This window comes from Oncorhynchus gorbuscha, linkage group LG18 (assembly GCF_021184085.1).
Source record: "Oncorhynchus gorbuscha isolate QuinsamMale2020 ecotype Even-year linkage group LG18, OgorEven_v1.0, whole genome shotgun sequence".
Taxonomy (NCBI): Eukaryota; Metazoa; Chordata; class Actinopteri; order Salmoniformes; family Salmonidae; genus Oncorhynchus; species Oncorhynchus gorbuscha.
In genome coordinates this window covers 80634616-80647905 of record NC_060190.1, presented here as the reverse complement: position 1 = coordinate 80647905, position 13290 = coordinate 80634616, and the positions used below count along the sequence as shown (strand labels likewise).

At 43.8% G+C, this 13290-nt stretch overlaps 1 protein-coding gene across 9 annotated transcripts in view; it reads right to left on the bottom strand.

The window, feature by feature from the left end:
- The window catches only part of LOC124004067 (plasma membrane calcium-transporting ATPase 2-like), a 210138-nt gene that overhangs the window by 78117 nt on the left and 118731 nt on the right, over positions 1-13290 (bottom strand). For 4 of the 9 annotated variants that reach the window (XM_046312835.1, XM_046312840.1, XM_046312839.1 and 1 more), the window contains 2 exons: positions 8506-8592; positions 3949-3990 (listed from right to left, as the gene is read on the bottom strand). The exons of 2 other annotated variants lie outside the window; for them this stretch is intronic. In XM_046312835.1, the coding sequence (XP_046168791.1) occupies positions 3949-3990; positions 8506-8592 (129 nt within the window). The remainder of the gene's footprint in view (positions 1-3948; positions 3991-8505; positions 8593-13290) is intronic. 3 more of the 9 variants (XM_046312844.1, XM_046312837.1, XM_046312841.1) reach the window with 1 other exon arrangement.

The window sequence follows — 13290 nt, the reverse complement described above, 5'->3', positions numbered from 1 at the left end:
ATGCTATACAGGAAACACCACAACTTAGACTAGTCCTGTGGCCTAATGCTATACAGGAAACACCTCAACTTAGACTGGTCCTGTGGCCTAATGCTATACAGGAAACACCACAACTTAGACTGGTCCTGTGGCCTAATGCTATACAGGAAACACCACAACTTAGACTGGTCCTGTGGCCTAATGCTATACAGAAAACACCACAACTTAGACTGGTCCTGTGGCCTAATGCTATACAGGAAACACCACAACTTAGACTGGTCCTGTGGCCTAATGCTATACAGGAAACACCACAACTTAGACTGGTCCTGTGGCCTAATGCTATACAGGAAACACCACAACTTAGACTGGTCCTGTGGCCTAATGCTATACAGGAAACACCACAACTTAGACTGGTCCTGTGGCCTAATGCTATACAGGAAACACCACAACTTAGACTGGTCCTGTGGCCTAATGCTATACAGGAAACACCACAACTTAGACTAGTCCTGTGGCCTAATGCTATACAGGAAACACCACAACTTAGACTGGTCCTGTGGCCTAATGCTATACAGGAAACACCACAACTTAGACTGGTCCTGTGGCCTAATGCTATACAGGAAACACCACAACTTAGACTGGTCCTGTGGCCTAATGCTACACAGGAAAGGTCTGGTCCATCCATTCAGGGGACACAGACCAGATTTAAAACCAACCTATTACACACCAGTGGTTTGCCCAACCAACAGAGACAGCTGTGGGATATTCTACAGTACATCTTCAACACGTGGATATTTCTACTGGTTCTAACGTCCCGCCACAACTGTCTGAAGCAGCGATCCTTCTTAGGAAAAACATGTAGCAGTTCCACATTTTAAAGCGAAGACGCACTTTTTCAAAAACGATCTAGGAATGAGGGTTGTCGCCCAGAAGTTTCATGGATAGTCATCCTTTAGACAAGAGAGGGAGGGGGGGGGACCACATCAACAAAAAGACTGTTCTGATCAGGTTAATAAGAAACATACTCATTGTTCTACGAGGTTAAGAGATATAGCTCACAACAGTCAATCCACATCTTTCCTACAGTCATTTATGGTTCGTTACAACAATTCGGTGTAACTTGGTAAAACAACATGTTTGATTTCTCCTCATTTTAAACACGGTGTCTTAAAAAACATGTTCAATTTATTTTTAAAAACAACATGTTTTTCCATCTCAGGAGGTTAAATAAAAAAATATATACTACAGTAAATTCTAATTAAAGGAAAAGGGTTGGCTGTAACAGGGTTGACTGTAACAGGGTTGACTGTAACAGGGTTGACTTCCCGTCAATGGGACAATGGGGCTTCCCGTAAATAATGCAGCGCCTTGTGTCACGGTTGTAGATTTTAGAGAAACAACAAATGTCGCTACATCTTTAATTTATTTAACTAGGCAAGTCCATTAAGAACAAATTCTTATTTTCAATGACGGCCTAGGAACAGTGGGTTAACTGCCTGTTCAGGGGCAGAACGACAGATTTGTACCTTGTCAGCTCAGGGGTTTGAACTTGCAACCTTCCGGTTACTAGTCCAACGCTCTAACCACTAGGCTACCCTGCCGCCCCATAAGTGTCTTATATCGGCTAAAAGCTAGAATTCTTGTTAATATAACTGCACTGTCCAATTTACAGTATCTATTACTGCGCAAAAACGCCATGCTATTGTTTGAGGAGAGCGCCTAACAACAAAACACTTTTTTCACCTCCATAGTTTGATAAATTCACCTCCGAAGGTGAAATGTGTACTTACATTCTGAAATCTTGCTCTGATTTATCATCCAAAGGGTCCCAGAGATAACATAAAGTGTCGTTTTATTAGATAATATCCATTTTCATATCCTAAAAAGGTCCACATAGCACGCACGATCGATTTTGTATTTCCACTCGTTCAATTTTGCAAAGAAAGGAACCTGTGAAAATCTCACCCTAAAAAAAAGAAAAGGTATATCCTATAGGATGACCATATTTGGTCAGAAAGCGATGCCTTCATTGCACGCCGATGACGCGGGCGGTCTTCACTTGAACGACTCTAACTTTGTAAAATAAGCTCCAATCGGGGTCAGACAAAGCTAGATAGATAGCCAATGAGCTGGGCTTTATGGGGAACCCTGTATCTGACTCAGAATATAGCTACTAACCTTGTGCGACCGCATGCCTTTTCCTTTTAGACAAACATTATAAGAATATTCAGAGGTATGAAGTTATGAAAACTGGTTGTTTTGCAAATGTTGAACTATATGTCTACTTATATGTCTACTAATACTGGAAAAGTTAAATCAAAGTCCAGGTATACAGATTTGACGATATTCTTGCATAAAAATGTAATATGAATGCGAATGTCTCCGTCGCGATTTGCCCAAATGTACCTGGGTGACTTCACACTAAATGTCCTGTAGTTCACTCATACTTCAAGTTATCCGTCTGAAACGTTGCACATACACTGCTGCCATCTTGTGGACGCCATGGGAATTACAACCAGCGCGATGTGGGACCTTTCTGTTGCATTTCAAAATGGTGGTAGAAAAACAAAAACGTTGTTGTTGTAAGAAACTGCATGTTTGTTTCTTTGTATTCTCTTTACCAGATCTGTTGTGTTTTATTCTCCTACATTACTTTCACATTTCCATAAACTTCAAAGTGTTTCCTTTCAATTGTTTTCAATAATATACAACCAGCTTTTACACTGTGATTTGACTACATGATTGTTTGACCATATTAAAGAGAGTTCAGATCACAACAGGGTTCACCTTAAAATGAGGTACAGATGTAAATGAGGCACTAAACCACGTCAAATAAATGATCACAATGACGGTGAAAGCTTGATGGAATTAAAGTGATTTGAAGTCTATTATTCATATACAAAACATTTGATTGATTGAATTCTCCATCTGGTCTATATTAAAGGGCACTTCATTTAATATAACAGGCTTTCAAAGAAGCACAACTTCTACATACAATTTAAAAAGGACATAAAAGGCACTCATTTCATGGAACGACCCCTTATTTGTCCTTTGTTTTCAATTAATAACATGATTCTTAACATTTCTGTCTGTATGTAGACAACATTCAGAGACAGAGAGAGAGACAGAGAGAGAGAGAGAGAGAGAGAGAGAGAGAGAGAGAGAGGGAGAGGAAGAGGAAGAGAGAGACAGAGAGAGACAGAGAGAGAGAGGGAGAGGAAGAGAGACAGAGACAGAGAGAGAGAGAGACAGGGAGACAGAAAGAGAGACAGAGAGAGAGACAGAGAGAGAGAGAGAGACAGGGAGAGAGACAGAGAGAGACCTTGAGACCTGGAGCTGAGACAGACACATCGCTGCAGACTGACTAACAACGACACTGAAGACAGGACATACATCAGGCTGAATGGATGTTAATTCAACATCAGAGGAGCCTTAAGAGACTCAACATTAGAGGAGCCTTAAGAGACTCAACATTAGAGGAGCCTTAAGAGACTCAACATTAGAGGAGCCTTAAGAGACTCAACATTAGAGGAGCCTTAAGAGACTCAACATTAGAGGAGCCTTAAGAGACTCAACATTAGAGGAGCCTTAAGAGACTCAACATTAGAGGAGCCTTAAGAGACTCAACATTAGAGGAGCCTTAAGAGACTCAACATTAGAGGAGCCTTAAGAGACTCAACATTAGAGGAGCCTTAAGAGACTCAACATTAGAGGAGCCTTAAGAGACTCAACGTTAGAGAAACGTTCGAGCTAGGGTTGCAAAAATTCAGATAACTTTCCCAAAATGAATAGGTTTGTCCAGAAATTCTGTTCGGAAAATTCCTTAAATCAAGGAATAAGCAGAACATCTGGAATCCTCCAACCAGGATTCCTGGAAAAACCTGGGAATTTTGGAGGGAATAGTTACCGAAATTTCTGCAACCCTAGTTAGAGCACATCCCGACTATGGGGGGGAAGTTGAAAATAGGTTACCTTTAGTCTGGTTGTTCTCCATATTGCCATCCTGTATTTTACCTACGATGGAGACATACGAGACACAGAACAATAAGAACCAAAGCAGACAATAAGCAAACAATCATTACCAGGACAAACATTACAATGACATGAAGAGGAAAACAGTAACATGTATATTTATTGAGCAGGTGTCAGGTGTTCTGTATACAGGACAGAAAAGCTGCTATTTAATGAGGTAGATGCTGCTTCAGGGATTGTCATTTTAATGAGGTAGATGCTGCTTCAGGAATGGTCATTTTAATGAGGTAGATGCTGCTTCAGGGATTGTCATTTTAATGAGGTAGATGCTGCTTCAGGGATGGTCATTTTAATGAGGTAGATGCTGCTTCAGGGATTGTCATTTTAATGAGGTAGATGCTGCTTCAGGAATGGTCATTTTAATGAGGTAGATGCTGCTTTAGGAATGGTCATTTTAATGAGGTAGATGCTACTTCAGGGATTGTCATTTTAATGAGGTAGATGCTGCTTTAGGAATGGTCATTTTAATGAGGTAGATGCTGCTTCAGGGATTGTCATTTTAATGAGGTAGATGCTGCTTCAGGGATGGTCATTTTAATGAGGTAGATGCTGCTTCAGGGATGGTCATTTTAATGAGGTAGATGCTGCTTCAGGAATGGTCATGTTAATGAGGTAGATGCTGCTTCAGGGATGGTCATTTTAATGAGGTAGATGCTGCTTCAGGAATGGTCATGTTAATGAGGTAGATGCTGCTTCAGGAATGGTCATTTTAATGAGGTAGATGCTGCTTCAGGGATGGTCATTTTAATGAGCTAGATGCTGCTTCATGAATGGTAATTTTAATGAGGTAGATGCTGCTTCAGGAATGGTCATTTTAATGAGGTAGATGCTGCTTCAGGAATGGTCATTTTAATGAGGTAGGTGCTGCTTCAGGAATGGTCATTTTAATGAGGTAGGTGCTGCTTTAGGAATGGTCATTTTAATGAGGTAGATGCTGCTTCAGGAATGGTCATTTTAATGAGGTAGATGCTGCTTCAGGGATGGTCATTTTAATGAGGTAGATGCTGCTTCAGGGATGGTCATTTTAATGAGGTAGATGCTGCTTTAGGAATGGTCATTTTAATGAGGTAGATGCTGCTTTAGGAATGGTCATTTTAATGAGCTAGATGCTGCTTCAGGAATGGTAATTTTAATGAGGTAGGTGCTGCTTCAGGAATGGTAATTTTAATGAGGTAGATGCTGCTTTAGGAATGGTCATTTTAATGAGGTAGATGCTGCTTCAGGAATGGTCATTTTAATGAGGTAGATGCTCCTTCAGGGATGGTCATTTTAATGAGGTAGATGCTGCTTCAGGGATGGTCATTTTAATGAGGTAGATGCTGCTTCAGGGATATGTCATTTTAATGAGGTAGATGCTGTTTCAGGAATGGTCATTTTAATGAGGTAGATGCTGCTTCAGGGATGGTCATTTGGATGTCTGCTAATTTTTTCCAATTTGAATTGTTGTGTGTGTGTGCCTGGGCTCGTTATTAACGAGTCAACAACTATTATAAATAATGTCAATCAAAATAGATAATTGATAATACAAATAGATTAGAAAATAATGTGACTGTTCAGTCAATTAGGAAATGTCATGTTTTGAAAGGTTGCTTAGGTGAACTAGAAAATAATCAAATATATATATATATATTTGAAAACATTGTTTTAAAGGGTATTTTATAATCGCTGTAACAAACAGAAAACTGAAGTGATTCACTTTCTGTTTCTGTCTGACAATGTGTTGGATGAAAACAGGCCTCTTCGTAAGTTAACTTCCAATAAACTTCAAAAGTGATTTGAGCGTGATGCAACTATTGATGCAACTATTGTTATTTGATATCAAGTGTCGCTTGATGTTTAAACTGAATAACTACAAGACCGATGCTATATCACAGATCAGATTTCCTCTCTATGGATCAGTGTGTTCATGTGTGTTCATTTTGAAGAGAGACATACTCACAGACGACAGGAAGTGACATCCTCACAGACTACAGGAAGTGACATCCTCACAGACTACAGGAAGTGACATACTCACAGACTACAGCAAGCGACATACAGACTACAGGAAGTGACATACTCACATACAGACTACAGGGAATTCCACACATTAACAGTTCAAGAAAAGCCATTCAGATGTTTCATGAGGCATCAAGACACAGAATCACAGAGTTACAAAGATACAGTACAATGAGGAAATAGAGCAACACACGCACACAGGACCCACATACACACACACACAGGACCCACATACACACACACAGGACCAACACAGAACATGCAGTGTAAGAGTGAGGTCAGAATCCTCATGCACGGTCAGACAGACAGAGAGAGAGAGAGAGAAAAGGGAGCGGAATTGAAGTGTAGGAATTGAAAGCTGGAGAGAACAAAACTATAGGAAAGAAATCCTACTGCAAATAAATATTTCTAAAAACAGGGATTATGACGGAGACTAGCAGGGGTCTGAAAGAAGGTTAAGGTTGGAGGCTCTTGAAAGCCACATACTCCTAAACATTTTTACTCCAGGGTTCATCCTACCAACAACAGGGTTGAAACGCATGGATTAATTCATATCTACCGATTGAAAAACAAAACAATGAATAAGCTGTTTTTAAGACAGAAATGAAAGAGGAGGCTACTTGGAGAAACGAACCCTGTTGAAAACTTACAGTAACTAGCAGGCAGAAGCCCTTCGCCGACATTCACACCACTGTTGCACACTGGGTAATGGTTATCTATTCCGTTCATTTGGGATCTTTGAGGAATAATGGGAACTTTTTACAATTTGATTTAGATACAACATTTAAAGAGTTCCAAGTTGTTGGAAATGTCTTTTGGGAGCCTGTTTAACATTCTCATCGCCTCCTGCATCTGCACAACAACATTACCCAGACTGGTTCTTTACTCAGTCGGTGGATGTAACAGCTCTTTCTATTCAGTTCTACCATAACATCCCATCCCAGAGGGTAGTCTTAGAGCTGAGAAGAAGACCGTATACAACACAATGGCTGCGTTACAAATGGCACCATATTCCCTAAATAGTGAACTACTTCTGACCAGGGCCCTATAGAACCCTATTCCCTAAATAGTGAACTACTTCTGACTAGGGCCTGTAAGGTGCTATTTGGGACTTGGGTAGATTCATCTACTTCTGACCAGGGCCTGTATGTAAGGTGCTATTTGGGACTTGGGTAGATTCATCTACTTCTGACATCAGTCACAGGAAACTAGTAATAATTCAAACCGATGACTTTGCTTATCCTTTATGAGGGAGGAGAGGAGGAGGTAGATACAGTCGGAGGAGGATGGAGGAGAGGAGGGAGGAGAGGAGAGGAGGAGGTAGAGACAGTCGGAGGAGGAGAGAAGGAGAGGAGGAGGTAGAGACAGTCGGAGGAGGAGGGGAGGAGGTAGAGGAGGAGGTAGAGACAGTCGGAGGAGGAGGGAGGAGAGGAGGAGGTAGAGACAGTCGGAGGAGGAGGGGAGGAGGTAGAGGAGGAGGTAGAGACAGTCGGAGGAGGAGGGAGGAGAGGAGGAGGTAGAGACAGTCGGTGGAGGAGGGAAGAGAGGAGGAGGTAGAGGAGGAGGTAGAGACTGTCGGAGGAGGAGGGAGGAGAGGAGAAGGTAGAGACAGTCGGAGGAGGAGGGAGGAGAGGAGGAGGTAGAGGAGGAGGTAGAGACTGTCGGAGGAGGAGGGAGGAGAGGAGGAGGTAGAGACAGTCGGAGGAGGAGGGAGGAGAGGAGGAGGTAGAGACAGTCGGAGGAGGAGGGAGGAGAGGAGGAGGTAGAGGAGGAGGTAGAGACTGTCGGAGGAGGAGGGAGGAGAGGAGGAGGTAGAGACAGTCGGAGGAGGAGGGAGGAGAGGAGGGAGGAGACAGTCGGAGGAGGAGGAGGGAGGAGAGGAGGAGGTAGAGACAGTCGGAGGAGGAGGAGGAAGGAGAGGATGGGTAGAGACAGTCGGAGGAGGGGGGAGGAGAGGAGGGAGGAGGTGGAGACAGTCGGAGGAGGAGGGAGGAGAGGAGGGAGGAGACAGGCGGAGGAGGAGGGAGGAGAGGAGGGAGGAGAGGAGGAGGTAGAGACAGTCGGAGGAGGAGGGAGGAGAGGAGGGAGGAGACAGTCGGAGGAGGAGGAGGGAGGAGAGGAGGGAGAAGAGGAGGAGGTAGAGACTGTCGGAGGAGGAGAGAAGGAGAGGAGGGAGGAGAGGAGGAGGTAGAGACAGTCGGAGGAGGAGAGAAGGAGAGGAGGGAGGAGAGGAGGTAGAGACAGTCGGAGGAGGGAGGAGAGGAGGAGGTAAAGACAGTCGGAGGAGGGAGGAGAGGCGGAGGTAGAGGAGGAGGTAGAGACAGTTGGAGGAGGGAGGAGAGGTGGAGGTAGAGGTAGAGGAGGTAGAGGAGGTATAGACAGTCAGAGGAGGGAGGAGAGGAGGAGGATGTTGAGGGCAGAAAGAGGTGGAAAATGGAGGAGGCAGTAGTACCCAGGAGGAATAGCAGAACAGGAAGGAGCTTCTGGTTTTGGTCAACCTACCATTACCTAGGCTGGCATTGCCAATACCGCCTGCAGTACCATCGGTGGCTATAGTTGCGATGGGGTGGGCAGAGGGATGGGGGAAGTCTATAGTAGCAAGTCAATTATGGGTAAAAAAGGCAACAGTGAACACAAAGAACATGGTTAAATCCTGAATAACCAGATAACATGGTTAAATCCTGAATAACCAGATAACATGGTTAAATCCTGAATAACCAGAGAACATGGTTAAATCCTGAATAACCAGATAACATGGTTAAATCCTGAATAACCAGATAACATGGTTAAATCCTGACTAACCAGATAACATGGTTAAATCCTGACTAACCAGAGAACATGGTTAAATCCTGAATAACCAGATAACATGGTTAAATCCTGACTAACCAGATAACATGGTTAAATCCTGAATAACCAGATAACATGGTTAAATCCTGAATAACCAGATAACATGGTTAAATCCTGACTAACCAGATAACATGGTTAAATCCTGAATAACCAGATAACATGGTTAAATCCTGACTAACCAGATAACATGGTTAAATCCTGACTAACCAAAGAACATGGTTAAAGCCTGAATAACCAGAGAACATGGTTAAATCCTGAATAACCAGATAACATGGTTAAATCCTGAATAACCAGATAACATGGTTAAATCCTGACTAACCAGATAACATGGTTAAATCCTGACTAACCAGATAACATGGTTAAATCCTGACTAACCAGATAACATGGTTAAATCCTGACTAACCAAAGAACATGGTTAAAGCCTGAATAACCAGATAACATGGTTAAATCCTGACTAACCAGATAACATGGTTAAATCCTGACTAACCAGATAACATGGTTAAATCCTGACTAACCAAAGAACATGGTTAAAGCCTGAATAACCAGATAACATGGTTAAATCCTGACTAACCAGATAACATGGTTAAATCCTGACTAACCAGATAACATGGTTAAATCCTGACTAACCAGATAACATGGTTAAATCCTGACTAACCAGATAACATGGTTAAATCCTGACTAACCAGATAACATGGTTAAATCCTGAATAACCAGATAACATGGTTAAATCCTGAATAACCAGATAACATGGTTAAATCCTGACTAACCAGATAACATGGTTAAATCCTGACTAACCAAATAACATGGTTAAAAGCCTGACTAACAGTACGATTAGTGTTGTTGCTGCAGTTCATTCACACTCAGATTGACAACAACAAATCCCCAACATTTAGACAAACAGGGAATAATGGATAAGTGACTAGATTTGTCCCTAGTTCACACACTGATGTTTAAAACTGAGACGACTGGAGGAATGGTACAGGCATTACATAATGAACATGGAATAGGTTCAACACAACACTAAAGGGCAAAGAGAGGAAGGCCAGACCAATTTCTTGAACGAAAACAAACCAGTGAAGAGAAAAAGAACCCACACAGGCTAAAACCCCTATCTGTCAGGTGAGAGAGGCCTGTGATTCTCAGCATAGATACACTTCAACTATGACAGACAAAATGAAAAAAAAAATCAGAAAATCTTATTGTAGGATTTTTTATGAATTTATTTGCAAATTATGGTGGAAAATTATTATCAAGTATTGTGATTTTTTTCAATGTGATTTTCTGGATTTTTTTTCTCATTTTGTCTGTCATAGTTGAAGTGTACCTATTGATGAAAATTACAGGCCTCTCTCATCTTTTTAAGTGGGAGAACTTGCACAATTGATGGCTGACTAAATACTGTTTTGCCCAACTGTATCTAGTTTGGTTGTAACAATACCTAATCAATATGGAATCCATGTGTATTCCAGGGGCTAATCAATCAATTTCGAACAATCAATCTCAACCATGTTATTCATATCATGTGTCGTGTCATTGAGCAGCAAAAATAAATTTAAAGAAGGGCAGCAATGTGATTGGAACAGAAACATGGTGTGTTTTAAACTGCTTCAAATGTCATCCCATCACTGCGACAGCCGCTACAAGACACCAACTGGTAGAGGAAGAAAACAGCATCTCTGACATAGTCAGGGATGAGATCGGCGACAGGGCTTGAAGAACAGAGTTCGCTAAAATTAAATTATAATTAACATGTAGAAATTACGTTTTGAATGACGTTTTAAACTCTTAGGATTTTACTCTGGGAGTTGCAATAGTTTGTTTTTTTAAATTCCAATTCCACCCTAGTGCATATTGTACACTTCACACGCAACGTTTCCTTCACAGGAGAGTAGGAGATTATATTACGTCCCAAAAAGGCACCCTATTCCCTATGTAGTGCACTACTTTAGACCAGAGCCCTATGGCACCCTATTCCCTATATAGTGCACTACTTTTGACCAGGACCCTATTCCCTATATAGTGCACTACTTTTGACCAGAGCCCTATGGGCCCGTAGGGAATAGGGTGCCATTTTGGGACCCGTGTTTCAGGAGCGGGGACAGATGATCAGAACATCAATCTGTTGAAGTTGAATCTCTTTAAAGTCTGTCTGGGGTGAATTGGTGAATGTTAAATCATTCCTTGTGAAGTTACTATTTAACTCAGCAGATCCTCTTTAGTGAATTTAACCAATCACAGGTTGTGATCATGTTGATTTAACCAATCACAGGCTTTAATCATGTTGATTTAACCAATCACAGGCTTTAATCATGTTGATTTAACCAATCACAGGCTTTAATCATGTTGATTTAACCAATCACAGGCTTTAATCATGTTGATTTAACCAATCACAGGCTTTAATCATGTTGATTTAACCAATCACAGGCTTTAATCATGTTGATTTAACCAATCACAGGCTTTAATCATGTTGATTTAACCAATCACAGGCTTTAATCATGTTGATTTAACCAATCACAGGCATTGATGTGGGACATTTGAAACTGTATTGGGGACGGTGGGGGAAATATGGATGAGCGGGATGACAGGGAAGGGGTTGGGGTATTTCAGTAGGGTAGTTAGGGGGGGGGGGGTTCAGTAGGATAGTTAGGGGGTTCAGTAGGGTAGTATGGGGGGTTCAGTAGGATAGTTAGGGGGTTCAGTAGGGTAGTTAGGGGGGGGTCAGTAGGGTAGTTAGGGAGGGGAGGCAGTGTTGATTAGGGACAGGGAAGGGGTTGGGGTATTTCAGTAGGGTAGTTAGGGGGGTTCAGTAGTGTAGTTAGGGGGTCAGTAGGGTAGTTAGGGGGTCAGTAGGGTAGTTAGGGGGGGGTCAGTAGGGTAGTTAGGGGGTTCAGTAGGGTAGTTAGGGGGGGTCAGTAGGGTAGTTAGGGAGGGGAGGCAGTGTTGATTAGGGACAGGGAAGGGGTTGGGGTATTTCAGTAGGGTAGTTAGGGAAGGGGGTTCAGTAGGGTAGTTAGGGGGTTCACTGTTGATTACGGACAGGGAAGGGGTTGGGGTATTTCAGTAGGGTAGTTAGGGGGGGGTGTTCAGTAGGGTAGTTAGGGGGGTGTTCAGTAGGGTAGTTAGGGGGGTGTTCAGTAGGGTAGTTAGGGGGGGGTGTTCAGTAGGGTAGTTAGGGGGTATTTCAGTAGGGTAGTTAGGGGGGTGTTCAGTAGGGTAGTTAGGGAGGGGGATTCAGTAGGGCAGTTAGGGGGTTCAGTAGGGTAGTTAGGGGGTTCAGTAGGGTAGTTAGGGGGTTCAGTAGGGTAGTTAGGGGGTTCTGTAGGGTAGTTAGGGGGGTTCAGTAGGGTAGTTAGGGGGTTCAGTAGGGTAGTTAGGGGGGTTCAGTAGGGTAGTTAGGGGGTTCAGTAGGGTAGTTAGTGGGGGGTTCAGTAGCGTAGTTAGGGGGTTCAGTAGCGTAGTTAGGGGGTTCTGTAGCGTAGTTAGGGGGTTCAGTAGCGTAGTTAGGGGGGTTCGGTAGGGTAGTTAGGGGGGGTTCAGTAGGGTAGTTAGGGGGTTCAGTAGCGTAGTTAGGGGGTTCAGTAGCGTAGTTAGGGGGGGGGTTCGGTAGGGTAGTTAGGGGGGGTTCAGTAGGGTAGTTAGGGGGGGTTCAATGTTGGTCCTGGTGGGTAGTTGGGTACAGGGGGATTGAGGGAAGAGAGATACTCAACCTGTGATTTGGTATATAGAACCATAGATAACAAGAGAGTAAGGAGACGAGAGTTCAGCTGGCCACTCCCCACAGCAGGCCACACCTACAGCTGGCCACTCCCCACAGCAGGCCACACCTACAGCTGGCCACTCCCCACAGCAGGCCACACCTACAGCTGGCCACTCCCCACAGCAGGCCACACCTACAGCTGGCCACTCCCCACATCAGGCCACACCTACAGCTGGCCACTCCCCACATCAGGCCACTCCCCACATCAGGCCACACTTACAGCTTGCCACTCCCCACATCAGGCCACACCCACATCAGGCTACACCTACAGCTGGCCACTCCCCACATCAGGCCACACCTACAGAGTACGACCCTGCCTCACACAGGAAGCGGCGCAGGTCCTAATCCAGGCACTTGTCATCTCCCGTCTGGATTACTGCAACTCGCTGTTGGCTGGGCTCCCTGCCTGTGCCATTAAACCCCTTCAACTCATCCAGAACGCCGCAGCCCGTCTGGTGTTCAACCTTCCCAAGTTCTCTCACGTCACCCCGCTCCTCCGTTCTCTCCACTGGCTTCCAGTTGAAGCTCGCATCCGCTACAAGACCATGGTGCTTGCCTACGGAGCTGTGAGGGGAACGGCACCTCAGTACCTCCAGGCTCTGATCAGGCCCTACACCCAAACAAGGGCACTGCGTTCATCCACCTCTGGCCTGCTCGCCTCCCTACCACTGAGGAAGTACAGC